The sequence below is a fragment of the Vanessa atalanta genome, chromosome 16 (assembly GCF_905147765.1).
Source record: "Vanessa atalanta chromosome 16, ilVanAtal1.2, whole genome shotgun sequence".
In the NCBI taxonomy this organism is placed as follows: Eukaryota; Metazoa; Arthropoda; class Insecta; order Lepidoptera; family Nymphalidae; genus Vanessa; species Vanessa atalanta.
This window is the reverse complement of record NC_061886.1, coordinates 7,690,810-7,717,730: the sequence shown is the minus strand read 5'-3', so window position 1 is coordinate 7,717,730 and position 26,921 is coordinate 7,690,810. Positions and strand designations below refer to the sequence as shown.

Genomic DNA, 26,921 nt, shown 5'->3' with positions numbered 1-26,921 from the left:
CTATTTATTATGTTTTACAAACAATAATTTTAAATAGCCCAGAAAAACGGAACGTATCGCCCACAAAAGGAATGAACGTTTATTCGGTTACTTAAAATTTATAATTATTATTTTTTTTGTAATGAAAATTAATTTTTTTGTTAAATATGTTTTACAAAATCGGTTTTTTTTGCCGATTCCAAACCAATATTTTTTATATTCACGTATGTACCGCACACTAAAATATGTTGCCGTCATCATATTATATGCTGGGCTCTCTTAAGGCGTTTAAATTGTATGTTGAAATACTTGTAGGCATTTTAAAATAATACTAAAAGCTTAGCAAATATATTAAACAACATCGGTATTTAAAGTCGGAAATCTGTAGTTGAATAAATACAATGGACTATGATTCTATTGGTGATTTAATTTAGTATGCGTGTGCCGCCGACACAGCTGTTCGGTACATAGCAATAGAACTACCCATTATATGTATTATCTATGGACCTAACAGTCATCGCACATTTGCATAGTTATAGCGAATGGGAATAAGAGTCACGTGTCATTGTGGATAGAACTTTCTATTTAGAACTATCTATTGTGGTTGGAATAAGCTTTGGTTAAGTGTTTTATTATAAATATATAATAACAAACACTTAAAATATAAGGTTTGTCTGTCTTTACTCCTTCTATTGGAATAGGATATAAATTCTTTTTGTCACAAGCACAGTATGCAAAAATTTAGCTCAAGCCATTGAGTTTAAAATTCTGTTGAATAATTTGGTGAACACAAATTGACAGATAAATGAATTAAAATCATGTAAACGTAAGATTAGGTTAGGTTAGGTAAATGAATTAAAATCATGTAAACAGGATATAAGAATAAAATAATAGAATTAATCAGTCATAATATTTATTTTCAGTTTATAAGTAATTTTCGTAATATCTGTCTATTGGAATGACGATTGCGTAACAAAACTAAAATTTCTGAATTTGGCACTTATAAAAATCGAATAAAATAACGTTTGCGAGATTCTGTTCTTATCAAATAAATGCTTTTTCGATACAATCATCGACTGGACGAATCTTTATATAACAAATTATTTACAATAATAAAAATATTCTTTGCAAATTACTTCTTACAAATGTTATTTATGACAATATTGTGAAATATTTTTTTACGTGTAACAAGAGCTGTATAGATAATAATACATTTATTATTTACGTTTTTTTTATAAAATTGTTTGTGATGAGATAAACATGCCAATTCGTCTAGTTTACAATAAATTATATGTATAATAATCTCTTAAAATATTAATTGATATGATAGAAATGTTACATAATATCATTATAAATAAATATTAAAATTTTGAATTAAAATAAAATCACCAACTTGAAATTATAAATCTTCAACATAAATAAGTCATTAAGAAGACAACCGTTTAAAATTGTCCATAACTTAAAAAAAAAATAAACAGTTTTAAGAGTAAAGCATCACTGAGGTTACAATAACACAAATAAAATCATAAGATAATGTTAATAACGTACGAGTCAAGAATATAATACATTAAAATTACCTGTCAAAATTTCTAACCTATTAAATTGATGTATTTATTTCATATAGAAGGGTACTTAGTTTTAATACAAACATTTGTTTTTTTTATAAAAACAATCATTTAAAAATGAGTTTTAAATACATTCGAATAATTAAGGTTATTCAATAATGACCTCAGCGTTACATTTATACTTTAAAACATACAAACATTTTCGTTGTAAGGATTTGATTAATTATAATTAAATTTTAGACATTTCAAGTTTCGACGTAAAAAATAATATTAATTTAAACCCTTCTATTCTACAGACGATATGCACTAAAATATTATCAATTACTTGGTTCTTATCGATACATTAAAAATGACACGAATTTGAGACAACATTAAATTTAAGGCAACAGACGAAGTATAAATTATTGTTAAAACTACAGTATTTGCGTGAAGACTAAGGAAGGAGGGCTATTAAAGCTATGAATAAACTATGAAATAAGTCGATCTATGTATATTTATAATCTGTATCACCGCAGATTTAACAATAATTTTTCTTTAAAAAAGTTTATCTAAATTTATATTTCAAACTATGTGCAAATCGAATATACACTCTGTGAATATAACTTCATAGAATAAGCTGTCGACTAATCACCAGAGTTTTCTTAACATTAATTATCGTCGTATTATTTTTTAAATGTGGCAACAAAACGTTATAACAACTATTAATTTAAAATCAAGTATTATAACTCATCGTTAATAGAATTAATCTTTAAAAGAAAATATCGAATTACAAAATATGAATTATTTTGTTTGCAGACGCAATAAAATAACTTTAGAGCTAGAACTTATATAATAATATGCGTGTTATAACTCAGAAAATATTTGTGGCAAATAAATAGGCAGTTAGGCAATATGGCGTCTGCCGTTTGCCGAAGCTTCAGTGGAAAACTATACATATATATTATTACTTAGTGCTAAAATGGAGCACCGTTAGTCAACATATATTTATACTAGTGGGGTTTCCTAAAATTAACTATTGAGTCAACAAAAATATACTCTCGAAATAATATCCATTAACGCTACGTCCGGTTGGATTTGAGGTTTATTAAAGGAATACACATTATTTTAAAAATATAGAACATTTACGAAATCAAATTTGAACACACGTAAATATATTATAATCTCAATTTTTCATCAAATCACGGTCACAGAGTATTGCTTTCACACAACCAATATCAAATAAGATTGAATAACTTGGTGACGTTACACTTATACGGCGTTACTTATAAACGTCGCTTAGCGAATGTTTTTTTAAACATTGATATACATTGCTCTCTTTCTAAAGAAGAAGACGGAGCGTTGTTTAACTGTTCACTCCCTAAACAACACATATAGGTAGAGCCGCAGGATTAAAAAAATATCATAGACGATATTAAAAACGACCGTTGCAGTTGTATATTCAACAATGTTAAAATGTAGTCTTATCGACGCTATCAGAATTTAAAAATACTCGAAAATATTTGTGACTCTCGATCGAAGCTTGCGTTTCGCCTTAATTACGAATATAATCTCATCCGAGGTTACTTCTACGGAACCAGTACAGAAATCAAAACGTACTAGTGAGTAGAAATGGTCAAAGGACTATATAATTTTATAAATGGTCTTCAACTTATACCTAGTAAACTTCGAATAGCAAAACAAAAATTCACCCTACAACGTATCGGACACGATCCTAAATTTGAGCAACGTTTAAAACTTACTACAGCGCATGTATTGTCAACGATTCACAGGACCACGTGTCAATACAATCTAATACATATAAAATTTCAGATATAGGAATAAGGAAGTAAATCTTTTATCTAACGACGAGGGAAGACTTTTATGGTCTATCGTTGTCGAACCTGCAAATAGAAAAGTGTTTATTCAGCTTCGTACATGTAAAAATATTCTTCAAATATTTACAATGACAATAATGACAGACTTGTAACATACTGCTTTCAGTCACCCAGACTAGTAAGATTATTCATTATAAATACTAAATGTTACGTTTATAAAAAAGGAATAAGTATATTTGTTCCTGTAATAGAAGTAACCTATGTTCCAAAAATTCGTATGATACGAACTTACTATATTTATAATATACTCAGGGAGATTCTCAAAAAAAAAACAACAACAATCAATTTTAAAATTAGAAAAAGATATTCATGCTATTTTAAAATGGCTCAACTGGCCGTGACGCAGTGACGTCATAATTTTAACGTTCTTACACCTCGAGAATCATCGTCAACGTCGCCGCATCATCGGTTTGCACCGATACGTATGTGTATACATATATAATACGGGGAGTGGGGAGTGGGGAGTGGGTACCTGCGGCGCGCACTAGCTGCCGTGCTGGCGCCGCGCCTGCCACTTGAAGTCGACCTGCATGAGCCACTGCTGGCCGCGCGAGCGGTCGCACGCGCGCAGCAGCGGCTTCCACACGTCCGTCGACTCCGGCTTGTCCAGGCACATGCCCGTGTTCGTGTGCTTTATCGTGCGTGTCTGGAACCAACCAACCAACAGCCCTCAGTGTCTGTCTGTCTCTATCATATTCCAGTTTCGTAACCCTACGTCTGCCGCTGTACTTGTGTAAAAAATGCTGAACATGTTCACGGCGTGTGAACAAATGGCATACAATAACTAGATTAGGCATCTCCATCAAATTATACCACGTTGAGATTTTTATACTTGAGTTTCCAAATATTTTTACAACCGAGTCACTACGGACACGCGTTATGTTATATAAATTGAAAATTATATAGCTATCTCTTTCTCACGTATGAAGTTGAAAAGAAACAGATTAATTAGTTAGGTTCATTCGGAGAGCGCTTAAATCAGACGCAGAAGTGATGCTGTAAATATCGTCGTGTCGGTACCTTGGTGTCGTAGGTCCACTCCTGGTTGCCGCGCATGCCGTGACAGCGGATGAGTTTGATCGGGCCGCGCGGGTGGGCCGCGTCCAGGCAGTTGTCGTCCGACATTATCTGTTTGCGCTTCGTGTACGCGAATACCTGCAACAAAAATATTTACAAAATACTTAACACCTGTGGAGTAATTGAGATACTCCAAGAGATATCAAAATAAAGGGATAAGCCTATTTTGTCGATAATTTCGTATCTACGGATGGCATCGTGCATTTGCACGCGTTGTTTTGTTATAATTGAATAATATTCTTTCGTTTGTAGTGTGAAGCTGATACATAAAACGATCTCACTTTTGTCTTTTTCTTATTCACTGTGTGTCACAACTTATTACATAATCACCAGAAACAAACAAATGTAACATGACCGGCGCTATAATATTTTACATGACTAGGATTATTCTGGTCTTTTAAGCCAAATTCATACTGTAAATATGTTTGCGAAATATTGTAAGATCTCACCTGATTGCCACCCATTCCGTGACAATATCCCATACCCAAAGCCTGTCCCGCTTTCCCGCCAAGGGTATCGAGGCAGTTGGATGTTTCTGCGTTGCGAATCTGAAATGTATTCATTTTTATTTTCCAATTCTATTATAATTAAAGCAGATAATTTAGAATCAATTCATTAATAGTTTTTACAAACGTTTAGTGTTATCATATATTTGCTAGTAAAGATCAAATCTTGTAATATAATGCACACACTTTTGGTGATTTTAGACATGTTCAGACATTTTCTCCTATCTAAGAAGAACATTCAATTAAAATAACTAATCTTTATAATATGCAATGTGTGCACCACAGATAAATTAAGAAAATATAGTAAGCTTACTTCTCCCAGGTAATAGTAGTCGAGTGGCATCTGACTCTCGGGATAAATGTTCTCGAGGTACCATCTGAAGCTCTTGCACTTGAGACGATCGCGCAATGCTTTGCGCTCGGTGACGTCACCGACTGGCACGTTAAGAGCGCCTAATTGGCAAAAATATAATTAATATTGGAAACATATAATATTGTAAGTTTTATTTGTATTTTTATTTTAAAGTTAACTACTGTCTTCAATTAAATTTAAGTAAAAAACGTTTATTTTTTTATTATAAACGTAATTAAATACCAAAGAAGTAATAATTTAAGTATAATTTGAAATTTATAAATTATTACGGTAATTTTATATTCAAAACAAAATGATTGTATGATTTTAGCTTTAATGTATGGTTTGATGATTGGTTATTGCAGCGACGTTATTAATAAATAAAGCTGTTCAGCCCAATAGCAATGAATTACATTGTGACATCTAATACAATGCATTATATTGTTGTTAGAAATTAGTGTTAATAATTTAATGTGTTCCCATTATATTCATTTATAATACGTGCATATTATATATTATTTAAGATGTGGATACACGTCTGTGACCTTGCTCGATTGGGCGTTACCGATAAATATACCGTGCGGAAACATCAAAATACAAGATTGCAGAGATGTGTCAGGTCCATCTAGCACAACATCATCCCACACTGAATTATTAGGGTTATTACTATATAACCTCATCATTATTTTTTTAGTAAAGAATAAAAAATGCTGTATATGATGTAGGTTAAGATACTTTTTTAAGTTCTTTCACTAACCGTATCCGGGAAAAAAGTAATATATTAAACTTAAACGAAGCCACTTCACGTATATCCACGCCTTAAAAGACTACTGCTCGTGGCTACTGTTATATATAAGTATGCTTTAATAAATATACATAATTAATTATATTGATATGTACCTATACAATATTTAATAGCAAAAACAATAGTCTTTAATTGTTATCACAGAGACGTGTGTTATCAATTGGCTGTCAATTAAATTGAATAATGAGCCGACAGTTCAGTACCTAATTGATATCACACATATCCATAAATCAAGGAAGCGTTAAAGACCTGGGTTAATATTGTAGTAGAAATGCTTCCAGTCGTCAAGCCATACTTCGGCGAGGCGAGCGTTGTTGTGGTTGACGACCCTGCCCGTGCCCCCGGGGAAGGAGTAGGGCGTGGTCTTGCGGAACACGTGCCCCACGTGCGAGCACGGCGCGATCTCGAGTGTGCCCCCACACATCCACACCTGCCCCCTCTTACTTTGTTACATTTGCAATGGCAACCTTCTTAGCTCACTTATCTTTTTTAGAATTATTATTTTAGTTCCGAGGCCACAATACGGTCTATAACAAATCCAACTCAGGAAATACCTCTATTATATTCTAGGAAATAATTCGGTAAATTTTATTTAAAATATGCACACAAGTTACTTAGTATTCGAAGATATATTTATATTCATTTCATTTTATGTTATTTCTCAGAATTAGATCGACCGGACTTTTCTAGAATTGAAATTAGTCATGCATTCTGAACAGGAAAATCATTCTAGAATTTAGAAGAGAATGGCCTTTGTTCGTTTTTTAGTAGCAATAATACTTTGTGTATTTTGGTATAATTTTATTTAGTAAGCTCGCTAGCTGATATCAAATACCGTTGCCATTGCAAATAAACATTATATCGCCCAAATAATTTGTTGCAGAAACAATTTCTACTAATACGATATAGTTATATTATTTTAAAGCCATTAAAATAGCATAAATAAACGCAAAACATACGATAAATGTTTTTTTTTAAGCTACAATAAAATATTTTAGTAAATATTGTTCCTTGACATAGTAAGCCCGTTAAAAAAACATATTTTTGCCAAATTATTAGTTAATTTCATACATATATAAAAGTTAAATGTGATAAATGAAATCAATATGTTAGCAATATTAGATCGATGTGGAAATCTGAAAACAATTCGATATGGCCATTCACAATTTATTTAAACGGTTATGAAAGCGTTATGGACGGAAAAAAGTTAAATGTTCGAATTTAATATATTTTTTTTATTTATATTTATTAATTGGATAAGTGGAACAATAGACTTCGGCATTGTAAGGAGTACTTATAGTTAAATTTCTTCGTTTGTCATTCCACTGTCAGCTATGGGATTATTATTATTCGATTGCTCCCTTTCAATTCGAGCCAGCATTGTGTTTATCTTTCATTCATATCTATCTCCAATGATGTCCTTAGTAATTTCCTTCATGACATTATCAAGACCAAACGTCATCTCTCGTACCCATCTGTTATTTCGCCCTTTTCTTTCCTTATAGTCATCTATCGTATTCCAATAACAGGAGGACTAAAGATAAATAAATAAATCAGAGCTTGAATTTACATGACATCATTGACCGAGATCTAAACGAATCTATGGTTATCATTATGACGGTTTAATTGTCGGCGAAATTGAGGAAAACTAAAGTAGATATAAGTATAACAATGAAGAACTGTTCGTAGCGCATAATAGTGGAAAAGAGTAACTACTGAGTTTCTACTACTAGTAATCTACTCTCCGAACCAATAGTAACTTTAAATTTAATTCCATTTTTTTATGATATAGGTAGGCGGTCGAGCAAATAAGCCACCTGATTTTAAGTGGTCACCACCGCCCACAGATAATGGCGCTATAAGAAATATTAACTATTCTTCACACCGCCAATGCGCCAACAACCTTGGGAACTAAGGTGTTATGTCCCTTATGCATGAACAATCTAATATAATAATAACAATATACATCAACACTGTACCATGACGATTTAGACGTGCCTGCTTGAATAAAGATTATTTTGATTTGATATAGGAGAATTAAATTAATATAGGATATTTAAATCTAAACTCTACTACGTCTGTTATTGGCACAGGCTGTTTATACCTAACAATATTCTTCAGATACGACATTAATACTTCCGCATCTACAACACGACAATATCCTGATATCTGAGACGGTATTAGCCATTTGCATGTAACTCTATCTCATTCAAACACCAACAAACCTATAGAACTAACTGATGTACCTTACAAGGTCCTAAAAAAAGTAAGAACATTTGCGAATGGCTACATCGGCAAAAATACTGTTAGATACGATTATACAAATACAAATAATCCATAGATAACATAATACCGACATACTCGTCAGAATCTACAGACGACATTAATGATTATTAACACATAAATAAATAAAATTCTCAATACAAATATATTATCCCGTATTAATTCTATTAAGCCATGATTAATGAGTTGTGGCAGATATATTCACAAATTAACTACGTATACAAATATATAGTATTTTTAATATTTTATTTCATATACTATTAATATTGATATTAAAATATATGTCGTCGTTGCGCTTGCAAATGCTGCTATGTGTTTTTTTAATGCCGTTTTAATCTTTATTTCAATTTATGTAGCTTTCGTTGTGTGAACGTCACATAACTAAATTTTAAAACTTTTACATTATTGAAGTTATCAATAAACTGTTTTTACAGTACGTGCGTGTTAAAATAACGATTGAAACGGCATAACAATCTAAAAATAAGAAAAAAAAAACATTTAACGCGACACACACAACAACGCGACTTTTGCAGGCGCAACGACGATTTATGATTAAAATATATACTGAAATTTTAAAGTAAATAAATATTTAAGTACATATTAAAAAACGATCGATCGCAGATTAATTTTTAGTATGAACGATATGATTACGATTTAAAATGTCATTTTATTACAATCAAATACTCTATCATAGTTATCATTGTGTTTTTGCTGAGTCGTGTTTTCTTGATTTTATTTAAATATATCTGCCCATTCTCTTATTGAAAAGAATTGCTGTGGTTAATTGAACATTATAATTAAATCATTCAAATTATACGAAAATTTAAATCATTGCTTCTGCATTAGGAAGTAGTAAATAGATTCGAAAAATAATTAGAAAATGCGAAATAAATAGGACACAACTCTAATTGAAGATACACGTGTAGAAAGGACCAGACAGAACGGAAAAATAAATTAGTAAAAAATCATGCATAAAAAGATAGCTGCCAATCTTTGAATGTATTCAATGATAGTTCTATCTCCCTCACAATTATTCAATGTGAAAGAGTTAAAAACTATCCTCTCAAATACATACAATAAAAGCAAAACACACAGATAAAACGAATGCAGCCGCAATGGTTAATGTTTGTTAGAAAGCCGAACGACATCTTGTTAAGGACACGCTCACACAACATTTGATATGGTTAAAAGTTATCCCAAGCCACAACAAAACTTTATTCGTGTGCCGAGATCGCTAACATTTTGCAACAACAAGACTCACCCGTGACAATAATACGATAATATTTATCTGATAAATACACATTTCTAAGAAACTCGCTACATTTCAGGTGGAAAATTTAAGTTAAGGCATGACTCTGTTATCAAATTGTTACTTAATACATTTCAATGAAAAATATATTAACGATGACGAACCCAAAGTGTTACTAATCGCTGTTTGCTAGTCAAATATCAAACTTTATTTCTAAAATAAATGATACCATTAGATGGAATATACCTACTTTTATTGTGTCATTACCGTTGAACCATAAAAGTTAAAAGCTTAATTAATTAGGTGTTTAAAAAAAATTGAATTGTTGCAAAACGTTAGAAACCAAACACGAGTCGGATATCGAACCTGGGTTCATGGCGTAATAGAACTGTCCCCACTCGTCCATCCACACTTCAGCAACGCGCGCCGCATTGTGAAGCACGACGTTTTGAACTCCACCCGGGAACGAGTAAGGCGACTTGTCGCGGAAGACGTGCCCCACGTGTGAGCACGGAACAATCTCCAACCTCCCGCCGCACTGCCACACCTTTACCCCGAGTCTCATTACTTTCCCCCGTTTAATACTATATTGTCTCATATATCGTTATTAACGGATTGGTAAAGAAAATGACGAGCTGCGTACTCAAGAACAAATATCTGTATGTCAAATTTCTGTCTGAATGATTTTACTCAAACAAATAAGAGATCCTACTGTTGCCGTAAGCGAACATGAAGCTGGAACTTTATACATCTTTTCTACCAATTGTAATATTTTTCAATATGATTTAGATCTAATTCATTTTTATAAAATTGAACCCTAAACATGATGAATTAACCTATTTAAGTATAAAGAAATACGATACCCGGAAACTCATTTCGAGATTTTCGCCTCCCCAAATGTCCATGCCTTCATCGTATGAACCAATCTTATAGAAGTAATCCTTATCAATAGCAAACAGCCCGCCCGCCATGGTCGGCGTGCGCAGCGGCGCTGTTCGATCTCCGCCTCGACGTGCCATTTCTCTTTCTGGGACTCTATACCTAGAAATGAAAACAGCTTTTACAATTACACGACCTAATTATGTCGCAAACACTTTTTGGTTAATATTGTATACATTGCCTATAATAACAGATGTTACTCTTTTAAAATACTTATTACGAATACATCTTTATATAAAGCAAATAAAGGATCGAAAGACATAGGTATAAAATAATTCAGAAATTTATACAATTGCAATACTCACTAATTATTAAAAAAAAACTTTCCCGATTAACTATGGTGAAGTTTAGGTATATTATTTAGTGTAGTAGTCGTGACAACAAAAAAAAAAAATTTAAAATTAGTATAAGCGTCTTCATTTTATTGCTTTACCAACAACTTTACGAATATGTGATTGAGCTCGCTTAAAGGTCGAATGTTGTAATATAGCGATAACGAATAAACTGTAGGCTGATTTATAGTATTCTATATGTAGAATACATGACTAAAATATACATGTCGCATATGACTTTTCACAAAATCTACATTATAGCTATTATATTTACAACTAACTAATTTTATCTATGACACCGATGAATGAACCGAGATGGCCTAAACGACACGTGAATCTTAATCGAATAGCTCTTCGATTATATTTATAGTTGATCTCATGCTTAGAGGTGAATGAAAACATCGTAAGGAAACGTGCGTGTTTCATACCAAATATTGACCGAGGTATATCCTCCCAACTAACAGTTAGGCAACTGACTATCCCAAATTCATCTCCGTAACAGACGAGAGTCAACAGTGAGGCCATTACCGTATCTTTACCATAAGGGCACACAGGGCACGTGCCCAGGGCCCCCATCCTCAGGGGGCCCGGAAGAACCAACAATTTCTCTCACACGTTTGTGCACACAAATAATATACACAAGCAATATTTGTAAGAAATAACTAACATCTTTATCAAAAGACTAGTGACGATATTATTTTCTTTTACTTTTTGGATTTCATTTGTGTCAAAAAGGCACAAATGTTAGTAACGATAGTCGAAATTAAAAGTTGAAAGCTATAGACGTGCTCTTCATTATAGAAATAGGTATACTAACTATGGCCATGAGATTGTACAACCAATCAGATTCCTAAGAATTAACGAAAATTACCGCACCATTTATTTGAAACTAAACTTAATAAGAAAAATATTTCTACATGGAAAACGAATGTTTATAATTAAAAATAAATTGTTTCATTGTTTGTTTTTTTTTTATTAAATATCTAGCAAAAGTGCCCCAGCATAGCTTGAGACAGCTCTGAGTGAGACTTAAGCAAACTTTGTTTTTTTTATACCTACACCTAGTTTAAAGATTATGATAGTAAAGCGACGGTACGTTTTGATACCGATAATGTTAACAATTTTTATTAATAAATTAATGATTAATTATTAAATCATTACAACATTTAATCATATTTGATGGTTAGATTAAGTTGTATCAATAAACACGAACATGATTTGATATAAACGTACAAGATTCCATTAGTACAATTTTTTATCTATTTCTTTTATCTTGGTCACATTTAAAGTGTAAGAGAATACTCATTTAGATTAGAGAAAGTGGTGGTAAGTATACCGACACCTTAATAGGATATGTCATTAATGTATATTTCATTTCGAGTTATCAAATATATTTTTATGAAGTATTTATCGATACTAATATGTTATTATAAATGCGAATGAAACTCTTGTCTGTTCTCTTTGCCTAATACCTGCCCACCGACCCCTAAAAACACCGAGTGAAGCCGAGGGCGACAATAGTTTCTAATAAAGGAAATATATAATAATTCTTTATAATTGAAGAGTAGTTACCACATCATTCTATAATGTATTCTGTTGCTTAGAATTTGAGTGTGTGGAACAGGAAACGTTTTAACATTACTGTGCTTAAGGAGAAGCTCTTAATACTTCTACTATGATACTTCTATTAAAATAACTCTTTAAATGGAATAAATAGTCGCCTTGACCTCCACTCTACATAAGCGTTATACAATATTATAAGCGAACTAATATAAAATTAATACGAAAATGAGTTTGTTTATTACGATTACTCATAATAATAAGAAAAATAAAGCGAGTACATACACGAGATAACGACGTATGAGCGATTTTACTAAACTAAGCCAAATAACGAAACGAAACAACAATTACATTTTTTGTACCAATAATTAAATAATAACGACGATTAAAGTGTCATTAACATTGTTATCCTTTTTTTTGTATTCAACTCTTAATTTATATAAATAATAATATTCATAACCAGTTTCTTAAAAAATATAAAATAGCCTCCTCATAATATTGAGTTTTTAAAATATTCTCAATATTATATGCTATGTTCATAAGAAATGGACAAATAAAAGCAATTTTCCATCTTAATATGATCGGTGCACCCTGCATACAAATTGACTTCATTTTATATCTTCTCACATTATAAATAAGTAGAGCTTGAATTTAAACGCAACAAAAACATTATTGGATAAATTATTTAAATAAATATTGTATGAATATTATATGCATTAAAATCACCCGCCGCTTATTAAAAACCATCTATTGAGCAATCTAGCTTAAAAAATCTTAAGAAGCAGAAGTGTAATCATAAGCGTCAACCGATCTAGCAAACTGAAGGAATTATGTACTTACACACTAGATGAAAACCCGGCTTCGCTCGGGTAAAATAGATAAAACTAAACAAATACGGACCACGGTTTATCATTTACTTTTAATATAACATAGTACGTTTTCATAATCGTTAATCTATAATTGAATGTGGATAAGTTTCCATCGAGTCTATCGTACCCCTGCACGAAATTATTTTTTGAAACACTTTCTGAACGCACCCATAGAACGTCAAAAATGGCCGCCTGTTGAACTGTCATGTCATTGAATTTTATGGATTTAATATCAAAATATTTCGATTATAAGATAAAAAAAAATAATTAACGATCTATATTTGTGGATAAGTTGCAATCGGGTATATCTGCACGAAATTATAAATATTAACAGATTGTGTGTGTAACGCAGATGACACCGTGCGTGATATATACCGCGTTTGTATTATAAAGCTTGAGTTTGTACGATTGAACGCGACCGAAACCAATTCTAGTATATGATGCCAAATCAATTCTTGTAAATTTCTGCTCTTTCAAACTGAATAGCTTCTGCTCCATATCAAGTCATGGTAAACTATCTAATAATTTGTTTGTCTCGATGTTTGATTAGTTTCAGACGTCGATACACGTAAGTGTCCTGATTTGTGTTGCATTACAATTTCACTCGGTATACTTTATCAAAAAAAATAAAAAATATACGATATCTTACAACATCCATAGTACTTTCTCTTCGTTTAGTAATTGAAATAAGCAAAAATTCACGTAATATTTCGCTTTTCGGTCCTAAGTTAGTTATCACAAGATTTTTTTATTTACATCGGCACATTGAATAATACCATAATAAAGGAACCTTCGGCTTACGTTTGCGTGGCAGTCTCTCTGTCGCCTAGTATATCAAGAGAACGAGACTTTTTGTTGAACACAGGAGATGTGAGTTCTACGCAAATTATATTAATCGGTAACGCCTAATTGAGCAAAGTCAACGACGATCAACCACCTTTTAAAAGGTAATTTTTGTATGTAAAACTTCAGTAAGTTTATTTTATTAGTATGCTAGTTTTATGCTCAACACTTGACTATGAAATTACCATTTAAAATTATTAAGCATATAAAATTAATAGCCAAGACATAAGACGATCACTCATATACTATATGATAACAGCGTCGCATTGTAGGTATATATCACAAACTTCATATATGACGTAACTTTTATTTACCTAATTCCGGTTCATTAAATAATCAAATTGAAGAACAATTCTTCGAATTGATGTAATTATTAAGTAACGGATATCAAGGCATGGCAGGTAATTAAAAACAATTATCCTTATCGTGACCAATCATTATGTTTTAAATACATTAATTGATGGGCTGAAATTTAAATATGTTTTGGTGCAGTGGAAACAATTGCGCAATGGACAAAATCAATACAATGAGACGACAATAATTTAAATGCGTCGAATTAGAAGAAAACAATTTACTTCTATTTTTCTAACAAGAAGCTGACTCAATGCGTAGATGTACATATGTAAAATGGCTTCATTTGAGCTACATTGATTTCTGTGTCTCGGTAATTAAAAAATATATAGGTTAACCTACTTCATATATAACAATTTGTCTATTTCTCCAAAAACAATTAGAAGTTCTAGAAATAAATATGCAATCTACCGTCTGAATAAGTTTTTATTAGCTTTTTTCCTAAGCTATCTATCATAAGATTTTTAAATTACATTGGAATATTAAGTAATACTGCTAAGGTAACCTTTGGGTTATTTCTGAAGATTTTATTTACGATTTTTTTTTACTTTCGATACGTGCAAATCACGACACCATCCTTTGTCATCTAAATAACCAATGTTGGATGAAACGATCCACTTCAGAGACCTGTGACACTTTTTTCCACGATTTCTTACAGAGGTGTGAGGTTTTCCACGTGTCATATTTATCGGTACGGCTCAATCGAGCAAGGTCAACCACGTACCTCTTAAGATTTCACGCAAGATATATAGATATAATTCAAGCAATTAATATATGATTGTATACTTTATAGAAATGTATTTATAGAAAGAATAACGGAGGTTCTTGTCGGATTTTCTCGACAAAATTTAAATTTTCTAACCAGTTGTAGCTTCACTTGTAAGTCACGCTTTTATTAGCACGTCGAATGATTCTTTTACTTATTCTTCCTAGTAAAATAAATAGCATTCACCAACTTGAATATATCATTGATTAATGTCATCCTCGCTTGTAACAAAAGTTTTATAGGGTATTTTTATTACAGAATATTTGAATTCGGTCGGCTCTTACGAATAAAATATTTACTTTATGAATGTATGTAAACATTTATAGATCGTTATTTTTATTAGGATATCGTGATAACAAAGCGAAACTACGACAACAAGAACCGGCGGGAGCGTAATAATTACTCTTTCACAATTATGTACGTATATTTTATTACGTGCAATTAAGTATAAAAAGCAGTTCTTCACTTTGCTACCTGCAATGATATATACATATATGTTTTTTTTATATCTTTATAGTTATAACCTTTATATATTAAACTTTTAAAGAAGCATTTTAATTATGATTATTATTGTAAAAATTACGTATTTAATTAATTTGACAAAAAAAAACTCAGCGTTTCTTGCACCGGTTCTTCTCAGGTCAGGGTGTACCTTTTTCCGAACCGGTGGTAGTGTTTAATTTGACCATCAATTAGTAAGTGTAATGCTTCTATGTTGAATAAAGGAATTTGAGTTTGAGTTTGAGTATAACCAAGATGGCCAGAATTAAAAACGTTGAAGAAAACCATGGTGAGGAAATCCACGTGTCGGATTAAAATCGGCCACATGTACCTACATATATCCACAAACCCGCATTCAGCATGTTAGAATAAGCGCTAAACCTTCTCCTCATAAGGAAAGGAGGCCTTAGTCCAGCAGCGAGATATTTAGAAACTGCTATTAATCTTCATTTCTCAATAAACAACATTAGTGAAAACGGAATAATTAAATAACTATACACGTATGCTTTTAGTTATACGCATTAATTAATACGGTGGTTAGGTAACTATTCATTCAACTGATTAAATTTTAATAATATATTAAAATACAAAAAATATCTCTTAAACCAAATCAATTCGTCAATATCTATTAGTGTGGAATAATAATATCAATCAACGGCTTATTATAATCCGCTGCTTGAAACCTTGTTTTGAAATCGATAATGATCTTTGTTTTCATAGAATTGGTATTACGTTCGTAACAAATCTCAGATAATGATACTGTAATCGCTTCCTAGCCTATAAACCGACTTTTTAAAAATATATGGATGTTCCCTTTTCAATTGAACTTATGTATATCATGTTTGTCACCTTAGAACACTGACGTGTATAAGACTTAGAAAAATATTCGTCCATGTTGGTCCCATTTTTATCAAAAATCCAGTTCTAATAATGGCCTTTATGAGAAATTGAGGGAACTACTCAATCTACCAAGTGTGAAGAGGAACTGATCGACTCAGATTATAAAACAAAAGACAGACGGACGGAACATTAAAGTAAAGCAATAAAAGCGAATCCAAAATCAAAAACTAATGCTAATACTCAGTAATCTGTATAGTATTTGACAATTTGTTAAAACGTCAATAATTTAATATTAAAGTGAGAGCACTTTTGACGTATTAACAATAGGATGTGTCGTTTCGCACTACCGAGATTGGTTCTCTTATGATGGTGTATTTGCTTAATGTTTCGTACGCTCATTTATCGTCCCTGACAGGAAGACTCGGCTATGCAGCATACGCGGCAATAAAAAGTTAGACAACTAACTGATATAGATACAGCGGTCAGACGTCTAGTATATTTTGGTTATTTACATAGTGTTATGACATATGGCATAATATAATATAACTTTGGGGTAACGCTACAGATATGGAATCTTTTTTTATTTTACAAAAAAGAGCAGTCCGGTCTATTTATAATCTAGGAGCTAGAGACTCCCTTCGAGACGTTATTAACAAAGTACGAATATTCACTGTTGCGTCACAATATATTTACAATAATATTATGTATATTCACCGTAACGTTGATCACTTTGTTAGAATCAGTGATAATCATTGTATGTACACCAAAGGATAAGCTTATAATGTCAAGTTTCGGACTCCGCATAGTCAATAAATCCTCTTTAAGGTAAAAAGAAACGGGTGTTTCTATAATAAAATTCCGCAGATATTTTTAACTTTGCCGATTCATAAATGCAAATCATTTATCAAATATACATTGATAAAAAAAGCATATAATTCAATAAAAGATTATATAGATGATAAAAAAGCGTGGTGCTAATACTTGTTGACTGCCAGGTAGGATATATTATATACATACATATGTAATTGTATTCAACTAACATAACTTTGTATTTTAAATGTTAGAAAAGAGTGACTACTGAGTTTCTTGCCGGTTCTTCTCGGTAGAATCTACATTCCGAACGGAAAAAAAAGTGATCACAAGCGTCACCGAAGACATAACATGTAATTTTTTTACATTGTTCACGATTTGGTAAACATAAAGTAATATAAATCTTTTAAACAATTATTTTAATGATTGATTGAATGTGTCTACCTTAACGTCAACGTTCAACTGGTTACAATCTGATTTGCCCACAATATTAAGTTGACGCCTTAGTTTGACCTCTGTATCTATATATTAAGTATGTTACTTTGGAAATATGAGCCGAGATGGCCCAGTGGTTAGAACGCGTGCATCTTAACCGATGATTTCGGGTTCAAACCCAGGCAGGCACCACTGAAATTTCATGTGCTTAATTTGTGTTTATAATTCATCTCGTGCTCGGCGGTGAAGGAAAACATCGTGAGGAAACCTGCATGTGTCTAATTTCAACAAAATTCAGCCACATGTGTATTCCGCCAACCCGCATTGGAGCAGCGTGGTGGAATATGCTCCAAAACCTTCTCCTCAAAGGGAGAGGAGGCCTTTATCCCAGCAGTGGGACATTTACGGGCTGCTTATGTTATGTTTTATGTACTTTGGAAATATTAATCAGTTGAAAATTATAAGGTAGAGGTCTCATGTAATGTTTTATCCAATATCATCAATTGTATTATCTGTTTCAAATTGTTCTTAGGATAAAATCGTTTCAAACGATACGCGGCGTGATTAGGTGTAGAAAAATTGGCAAATCAAGATTTCTCAAAAATACCTACATAGATAATGCTCGCTAGCTGAGGATAAAAGTACGTTCAAAGATTGTGAAAACATTTCTACCTACTTTATCATTTTCGTAGTTAGTTAAAAAACAATAATCTAACTCTTTAAATCCACTAATGACAAACGTCTGGGGTTTTTCAAATATAGTATCGAACACCATTTTTACGTCGTCTTTAAGTTTTTGTTCCTATTTTATTATTTATTAAGGTTGTTGTAGGTTAAATACATTTTGTGTTATTATTTTCAATCTAATCTGCTTATTAGTATTAACAATAAGCCTGTATATCATTACCAATTTCATAAATTAAAGGACATCTTTTATTTGTAATGTATTATTCTCGTTTGTTACCTAAGAGCAAACGGATATATAGACGAGGAAGTGAAGCGGGCCAGGAATTGATCCCTGCGAGACCAATCATCACACACGAGACATTTAATATTGAAATAACCTAAAAGCAATTACTTCTCGTCTCCAGGTTCGTTAGTTTTATAATAGCCTTAGCAAACAATCATGCCTTTCTAATTTAATTTTACGATTGAATATTCTTGAACATTTTTGTAATAAAAGCGTTTATCTTACAGAGGGGCCAAATCCCAATCGAAGTAGGAATAAAGATAATCAAACCTTAGATTTACGTATTTCATGCGATTTGCTAATAACTCAGCTATATTTTGCACTATTACTCTTAACTACCTACTGATATCCACTTTAATTTTACTTCCAAAATTCCGGTAAGTTTCATCGACGTTCAAAAGGCAATTTTTTCGCAAATCCATAGTGAATATCAAGCTCTCGACAAATAATATCGCGTAAACTTTCTGTCAAATGTTTTTTTTATTTGGCTCTTCTCCTCTTGTACCTTTTGGAATGGAGTACACAGCGGTATGATACGTTCCCGGTACTATTCTTTATTTATTTATTTATATTTTTCCTATATTATTTAGTTTTATTTTTGTGAATAATAGACGAAGTTAGGTTCCTACGTAACTTCGACTATTACTCGCAAAAATAAAACTCAGTTTAATCGAGGGCTAATTCTACATATTTATATCGGTTAAGTTCCGATTAAATTCCGATTCAACTTCCCCGTAACCACAACTCTATCGTTGTTAGGAGAATAGGAAAACGGCCAATGATATCGCTTCTCATGACATTGATATATGTATATAACATAATATAATATAATTAAATAAAATGTTAATCTCTTTGCTTAATAAGTGTCAAGTTACATTTTTGTTTTTATTTCATGGTTATTACTTTTTAATTTGGAGTAATTCATTATTATTTTTTGTTCTTTCATATTTTTGTATCACACTGTACAAGATTTTTTTTCCTACTTTTACTCAATAATTTGTGAATATGGTATGTGATATATGATGGTAAAATATATAAACAAATAAATAAAATAAAATGAACGGCAACGATTATGTTTCGATTCCATTGTGATACAGTGACCATTTGTTAGCAGAATTTTCGCCCAGTTAACAAACGTAACAAGCTTATGCCAAATGGTTTATTTCTCTACAGCAAAGTTAAATCGCGACATACGAATATAATTACTGTAAAATATATACAATTATTAAACATATTAATTTATACAAGAAATTGTAGCCGTTACGGCTTTGCTCCTTTGCAAATTACGTACAAATAAAAAAAATAATTTGCATCATTATCTTTTCCATTAGCGAAAAAAATATTAAAACAAAAAACAACAAAATAATTGCTTCATATTATATTTTTTGTAAAATTATCTAAAACACAGTTGTTACAATTATCTCAACACATAAGCGAACAGCGATCAAACACACTGATAAGCTTACTATCTTAAAATCAGTTTAAATCACTTCATATTTGAGTATAATCCGATAAATGTACATCGAAAATCGGTATTCTGCCTTTAATTATGAAAGATAACGTTAATGACTCAATTAAAACATTAAAATATTGGATTAAATCCAAAGAAAGGATCAATTATATCTATTAAGAATTCGTCTGTTTTACATTTCTAAATTCGCAATTCGTTGGTCGGTTCATTTATTGTCTGTTTCTTCTTTATGTTCTTGAAATGCTCATTGGCTCGACCAAACATTTATATAATATCCAAATGATTTGTACCTTGGTAAGGCATTCTGGACATTTAATTGATACAAATCATACAACTTTCGAAAAACATCATACCAATGGACTACGATTATGAATTAAATGAGATGTCCCTTAAAATGTATTGTAAATTGAATTAACTGCATCGCTGGTGTAATGGCTAACTTATAAGACTACAGGACTCAGACTCGGGAAATCATTAGGTAATACAGGGTCGGAACAATAAGATTTTGGGTTTTTTTATCAAGACATTCGATCCCATCAGATTTGCCGCCCCATCGGATTATTATTAAAGTTAGAAAATAGACTGTACACTATTATACCCCCGGGGCAATTGTTTAGTCTGCTTGTTGCTGAAATCGATACCATCTTATTCGAATATAACTTCAGAAGATATATTTTCATACGATTTTGTAGCGGGTTTTACCATAACCTAAAGAACGGTATCATAACAATAAGCCCCAGATAATATTAACCCTCAATTACATAAATAGATAGTATAAAACTGTATACATTTTGCAATAAAATTATTTTACGGCGTGTATTTAAAAGATCAAAGCAATGCCATTTATTTAACGTCAAATACAGGCGTTGATAAAAATCAAATATATATAATACATTTTACACGAAAACAATGTGCTTTATGTGTAGCCTACTCTGACCACACGTGTAAACACAAAAAAAAACGACATTGACATTGGATTAACGTAATATCATCGGTCGAGATCTAAAATAATCTATGGTTTTCATTGTTTCGCGAAAAACGTCACGAATGTCGGCGGAGTTGTTATCGAAAATTTGGAAGTATAATTAATTCGATTAAATTTTTGACGTTAAGTGTTGTACTTAAAACAAAGGTATATGAATCAAGAACCGTTGGTAGTGCATAGCACAGCAGTGCTATTAGAAATCGCAAGGAATATGTAAATGTAAAGTTTGTTTATCTGTACATCTTTTTCGATGTGAATATGGCATATTGGACTATCTATTTTCATCGCCCAATGTTCTAAATTTTAAATCATAAACGAAAGAAAACGAGACAGGAACCATTGTGAGAAAAACAGAACATATTTTTTCTAATGGTAATTTTATTTTGTAGTTAAATGCAGCTACAAATTGTGTCAATAATATATTATAAGATCGCGTTTCATTAAGTTTGTACTTGAACTACATGAATGTGTTGCGAGAACAATGGGAAGCAGTAGTTATGTAAGCAAAACAATCTCGTATAACAATCACAACCTAGCCTTGTTGGAAAATGTACTTAGTACGGCTTCGAAAATTTATGAATCCGCTGATTGTTTTTTTATTGGGACAACAATATATAATACATAAAAAATGAATAATTTATTTTTACTAGGGTTATCTGTTATCTCGCTAGTTTCACCAGCTATTATTTACGTTACTCAATAAAATAAAATCAGTTTATTCCAAAAAAATTATAAAGTGTTTGAACTTAAAATAAAAATAGGTATCAATAAGACTTTTCTGCACTAAAATAGTGATAATACATTTTGTTGTTTTTTTTTTTTAATTTTTCAAGTTTCATTTTCATAAGTTGACAAATCTAAATAAATTTAAACTTTATACTCACCATCTAAAGTTCAATTTCCAGTTGAAGCCTCCCCACGTCATGTCCGAAGCCTGAATGTACTCGAAGGTGGTATCCGATATGACATCGATGATAGGACACACAACCGTACTTCTGTCTTTTACGATCCGGGCTAGTAACGGCTCCAACCAACCCTCTGACGACAAAGAAGAAAGAAAAGTTTTTAAAAACACAATTAATCACAGTGATTTCGAGATATTGTAGATAATCAAAACATATCTGGTCACGATATGAAATGCAATGCATCAAATTTTATATTTAGAAGACGTTTTACATGTATATATTTACCTTGTAAAAATGTTTATCTTGATCGATAATCATATTTATTTAAATGCAATATAAACATAATATATCATATATTTACCCAAGATATTATGTCGCTTCATCGTTGTAAGATATAGGTTATGAGGCTACGAATCAGGTTTTCTATGAGTTCTTATATAGTAGCTCACAGTAAGGATATAAGCCATGTTACAATTTCGTGTTTTATTTGTAATGAAATTGTGACATTTACATTTTACATAAGAACAATATTTTCTTAAATTTACTTTAACTTATAAGAAATGAAAAATATTTATGTAGTTACTTCAGTTCTGTGTTGGATCTAGAAAGTCTAAAAGTGGTCTAAAACTACTTTCATCAAACTGATAATTAACTATTTATACAAACTGATCAGATATAAAATTGTAAAACTTAGTACAATAATTAAAAAAAAAATACGATTATATCTCTAGTATACTTTAAATATATCTACATAATTATACAGGTACGCCATTGAAACACAAGTTGCAAAGATATATTTTTTTTATGTCAAAAGACATTTTCATAGAATGAGTTCAACATTTTTTTAAGTACATTGTTATAGTACGAGTATTGTGCTCACCGGTACACTCGCAGTGCGCATCCAGGAATGTTATAACGTCGCCTTTCACGTGTTTCGCGCCCAAAAGACGCGCTCGGATGAGCCCGGACCTGTTTTCCGTTCGGAAGAGTCGCGTTGGAACAGGCAGTGTCTTTATGTAGTCTTCCAGTTTCTTACCTAAATGTTCTGGTTGACAAAAATACATAGATATATCTATAATTCACTTTCGTATACACATTTTATTATATTTGAACAATCTACAAAAAGGGAAGATGCTCGCAATTTGATTGTTTTGTTTTTAAATGCTTCTTAAAAAATCAACGGTTTCATATTGTTACATACAAACAATACAAATTTAGTAAGCTAGTTAATCTTCAAAAAAATGACTGAAACTAATGTTATGTTTGGGAATACAATGAAACTACGTATTAGATGTAGTGATGTGTTTCTACCTTTCTCGCTAGCGTCATCTACGAGTATTATCTCTTTCAGTAAGGGTCGCGGCGAACGATTGATGGTGCTCCATATTGTTCGAATGAGGGTAGTCCAAGCTTCATTGTGGAAGACTATAACTACACTTGTTGTTGGTAATAACTCGGGGTACTGCTTTTCTTTACACCTATTATAACATTGTAGCAATAAATAATTTATTTTTTATTTAACAACCGCAAAACGAACTATTTTGTCCTTCTCAAATGGAAACTCTTTCAATGAAATAGAAAAGAAAATTAATAAAAACTGTTCGATTGTTTCAAAAATAGTAGAAGAAAGTAAATCTTCTGTAACTATGTCAATAAAGAAGTAGACTTACGATAATAATTAAATATGAGCTGAATTTAAAATTGGAATATAAATTATTCCACGCACACAAACATATTATGTATAGAACCATTAATTTTCGAAGAGATAAAAAAATCGTTAATCATCACAGGTGTACGATTATTGATCATTAATTAATAATATAAATATATTTCCTATTTTATGCATTTTAATGATAGTCATTAAAATTTTTACTAAGCATAACATTACCAATATATTACGAAATTGCTTTTTTAAGTTCTAACATAGACATAAACAAGCACTTAACTAGAAATATAATATTTTTACAACACTATTTAGACTGTATAATGTATTTCAAATTTTGCTGGTAAAAAAAAATACTATTTCACTACATTTTTAACATAGTCCATTTAAATTGTTAGACGACACATAAGTAAATTTTTTTAAGACAAGTACTGCAAAAACTACACTTAATTTGAAGAGGCAAATATGACTATTAGTATTTCTTCACAAACCGTCATCACAATAAAAAAATATATCAGTAAAAAGAAGAAAATCATTAACACATACAGCAGTACAGACTATAAACTAATTATACTAGATTTTTTTTTTTTTACTTAGTCTTATTGAAACTGGTGTACAAATATATAATATAGAATAAACTCTATCATAAATTACCCTAACAACGTAAATAATAAAAAAAAGTACATGTAAAAAAAAACAACTCACTTCTCAAATCTAACATCAGTTAGAGATCGGTTAAGTGAGATCATGTCACTTGCCAACAAATTGAACTGATTTTCTTGGAACTTATCCAACATAAGCTTCTCTTGTTCAATTGGAATATTTACTGCCTTACCTGAAAATTAAAATCTCATAAAAAACCACAATCATTAAAATATTTGACACTCATTAAAAAAATAGATATAATATTAAATTCGAAAATTATTAGTTTAAATAGTTTTACCACATTTTTAATAAAAGCTTGGTTGATGAATTAGTTAATAAAATAATATCAAAATAATCAAATCAATTCTATGAAGATTGATAGTATTTTAAAAAAAATAAACTTGGCAATTGGTAGATTTGTAATACTTGTCTTTTTCACACCTATTTTTATTTTTTTCTAAATTTTTGAAACATAAATGTACAATATTATTACCGTTATTATAATTTGATTGATATTAAAAAATATATATATATTTATTATAAAGTATTTATTAAATATAAAGTAATTATATCCAAGTTTGAGAATAAAATAAATAAATAAAGTATGAATACTGTCAATCTATTATATATTTCTGCATGAATATAATTATTACACATGTTATACATAATTGATTTGTTTCTTTATTCTTCTTTGTAGCACTTAATGAGTGTCCAATATTGAAACAATATATTATGACTATTCTATTAACATACTAGTAGGGAAATGAAAGCAAGAACCTTGTTGCAAATAGTGAGTCACTATGCAAATAGCATAATTCATATAATTGTTTGATAAAACATAAAAGTTTCTTTTCAAAGTGAAATGTCTTCTGTAGTTGTTAATCGGATTACTGTGTACAAATAGACATGACACATATTTTTAAAATTTGTTAAAATCTTTTTTTTTTAACATTATTGTTACTACATATTTAAGTACAACATTGTTTCTGAATTAAAAATAAACTATAAACTAAAAGTTTTTAGGTTGTTCAATCATACCCATTTCTCCAGGTGATTCACCCTGGGGTTTAACTGGTGGGACAGGCTGCCACCTCTTAAGCCTGGATCTTGGATACAGTGGCAGCATCAAACCATCATCTCCTACATCATGTTCTACTTCATTCTCTTCAATATTTGTGTCCTCATCAATGTCTTTTTGTAATGCAGCAGCAATTGCTGCTTTTTTACCTCTAAACTCGTCATTACCCTGTACAATATATGGAAATTATTGTGACATCACATATAGTTAAGTATTATAATAGTAATTTAAAGTGAACAGTAAGTATATTGTCATAGAATAATTATAAGATTGACTAAAAAGTCTACACAATTTTTTTTCTATTATGAAAATGAATAAAAAAACTTTTGCTTCATTTATATTAATGATTATTTCCTTACCTTTACAATATAGTCATTATTAACATTTTTATTTTTATTGCAATCCCAACCATCTCCAAAACAATCTGAGTATAAGGCCAATAAAGCAACATCAACTAACAACCAAACTAGGGATGTGAGGAGAATTATTCGGCATGTGTGTATTCTTATTTTGCTTCTAAACATTGTATCTAATAATCGAACAACAGGCAAAGTTATTACTAATGCCACATGTCAAATTAACACTCGATTGCCTACCGTACGTAAATCTGCAACAAACAAAGGTTTTAAAACCATTTATTAGTAGACACCTATGAAAATACAAACTCAATTCCTTAATTATACTCCAATGATGATTAAATTCATATATTAATGAAAGCGAACACAATTTTTTAAGTTTAATCACAATTAGATAGAAGTAGGTTCCCGGATTCTTTTCAAAAATGCATTGTAATTTGCATCACTACGATTTGTTCTATTTATAATTGTTCATTATTTATAAATCATCGAAAAAAATATCAAGACATAATGATAAACTTACGCCTTATAATAAATAATTAGGTAGGTAAGTAATTATTCGATTAAATTGTCACATTCAGGCTACCGCCGACAATCCCCAAACGTATACGCACGTATACTATACGTCAAACTTTCTAGTTTCTATCAAGATTCAAGAGTGCCGTGTCCTCAATCGATCGGATACTTTGTATAAAAACTTAAATATGAGAGCATAACAACACAGAAAAAATATTTTAAATTGTTTTTCCGTATGGTATATATATCTCACCTTCAAAACAGTACCCAATAATCTGTTTAAGCAAACGTGTTAAAAAAATCTAGTACGTTTTATAAATAAGTATCTCATTTTTCCATTCTATACCCAGTTTATTAGACCTCATTGTATTATGACCATGTCAACGTCAAATCAGA

General features: G+C 31.0%; 1 protein-coding gene across 2 annotated transcripts; it reads right to left on the bottom strand.

Moving 5' to 3' along the window:
* Positions 1-885: 885 nt before the first annotated feature.
* Positions 886-26,652, bottom strand: LOC125069740 (polypeptide N-acetylgalactosaminyltransferase 5). 2 transcript variants are annotated; one of them, XM_047679307.1, is made up of 14 exons: positions 26,533-26,652; positions 26,013-26,260; positions 25,614-25,821; positions 24,636-24,765; positions 23,579-23,745; positions 23,148-23,312; positions 22,247-22,400; positions 10,554-10,731; positions 6,408-6,588; positions 5,315-5,454; positions 4,945-5,043; positions 4,439-4,573; positions 3,891-4,064; positions 886-3,424 (listed from the first exon to the last, which is right to left on the bottom strand). In XM_047679307.1, the coding sequence occupies exons 2-13, from the start codon at positions 26,175-26,177 to the stop codon at positions 3,903-3,905; spliced, it is 1,884 nt and encodes a 627-aa protein (XP_047535263.1). In that variant the 5' UTR covers positions 26,178-26,260; positions 26,533-26,652; the 3' UTR covers positions 886-3,424; positions 3,891-3,902. The 2 variants fall into 2 exon arrangements, with proteins under 2 accessions (XP_047535263.1, XP_047535262.1); XM_047679306.1 differs by lacking the exon at positions 6,408-6,588 and adding an exon at positions 10,057-10,237 and having other exon boundaries at positions 26,533-26,651.
* Positions 26,653-26,921: the final 269 nt, after the last annotated feature.

Bases quoted from the DNA above. Each gene is read 5' to 3' on its own strand.
- LOC125069740 (XM_047679307.1), bottom strand. From the start codon at position 26,177: ATGTTTAGAAGCAAAATAAGAATACACACATGCCGAATAATTCTCCTC. The intron at 10,732-22,246 runs GTGAGTATAAAG...TTTCATTTCTAG, and splicing joins TGGAAATTGAACTTTAGATG to GTATAGAGTCCCAGAAAGAG. The intron at 4,065-4,438 runs GTACCGACACGA...GGTTGGTTCCAG, and splicing joins AGTGGACCTACGACACCAAG to ACACGCACGATAAAGCACAC.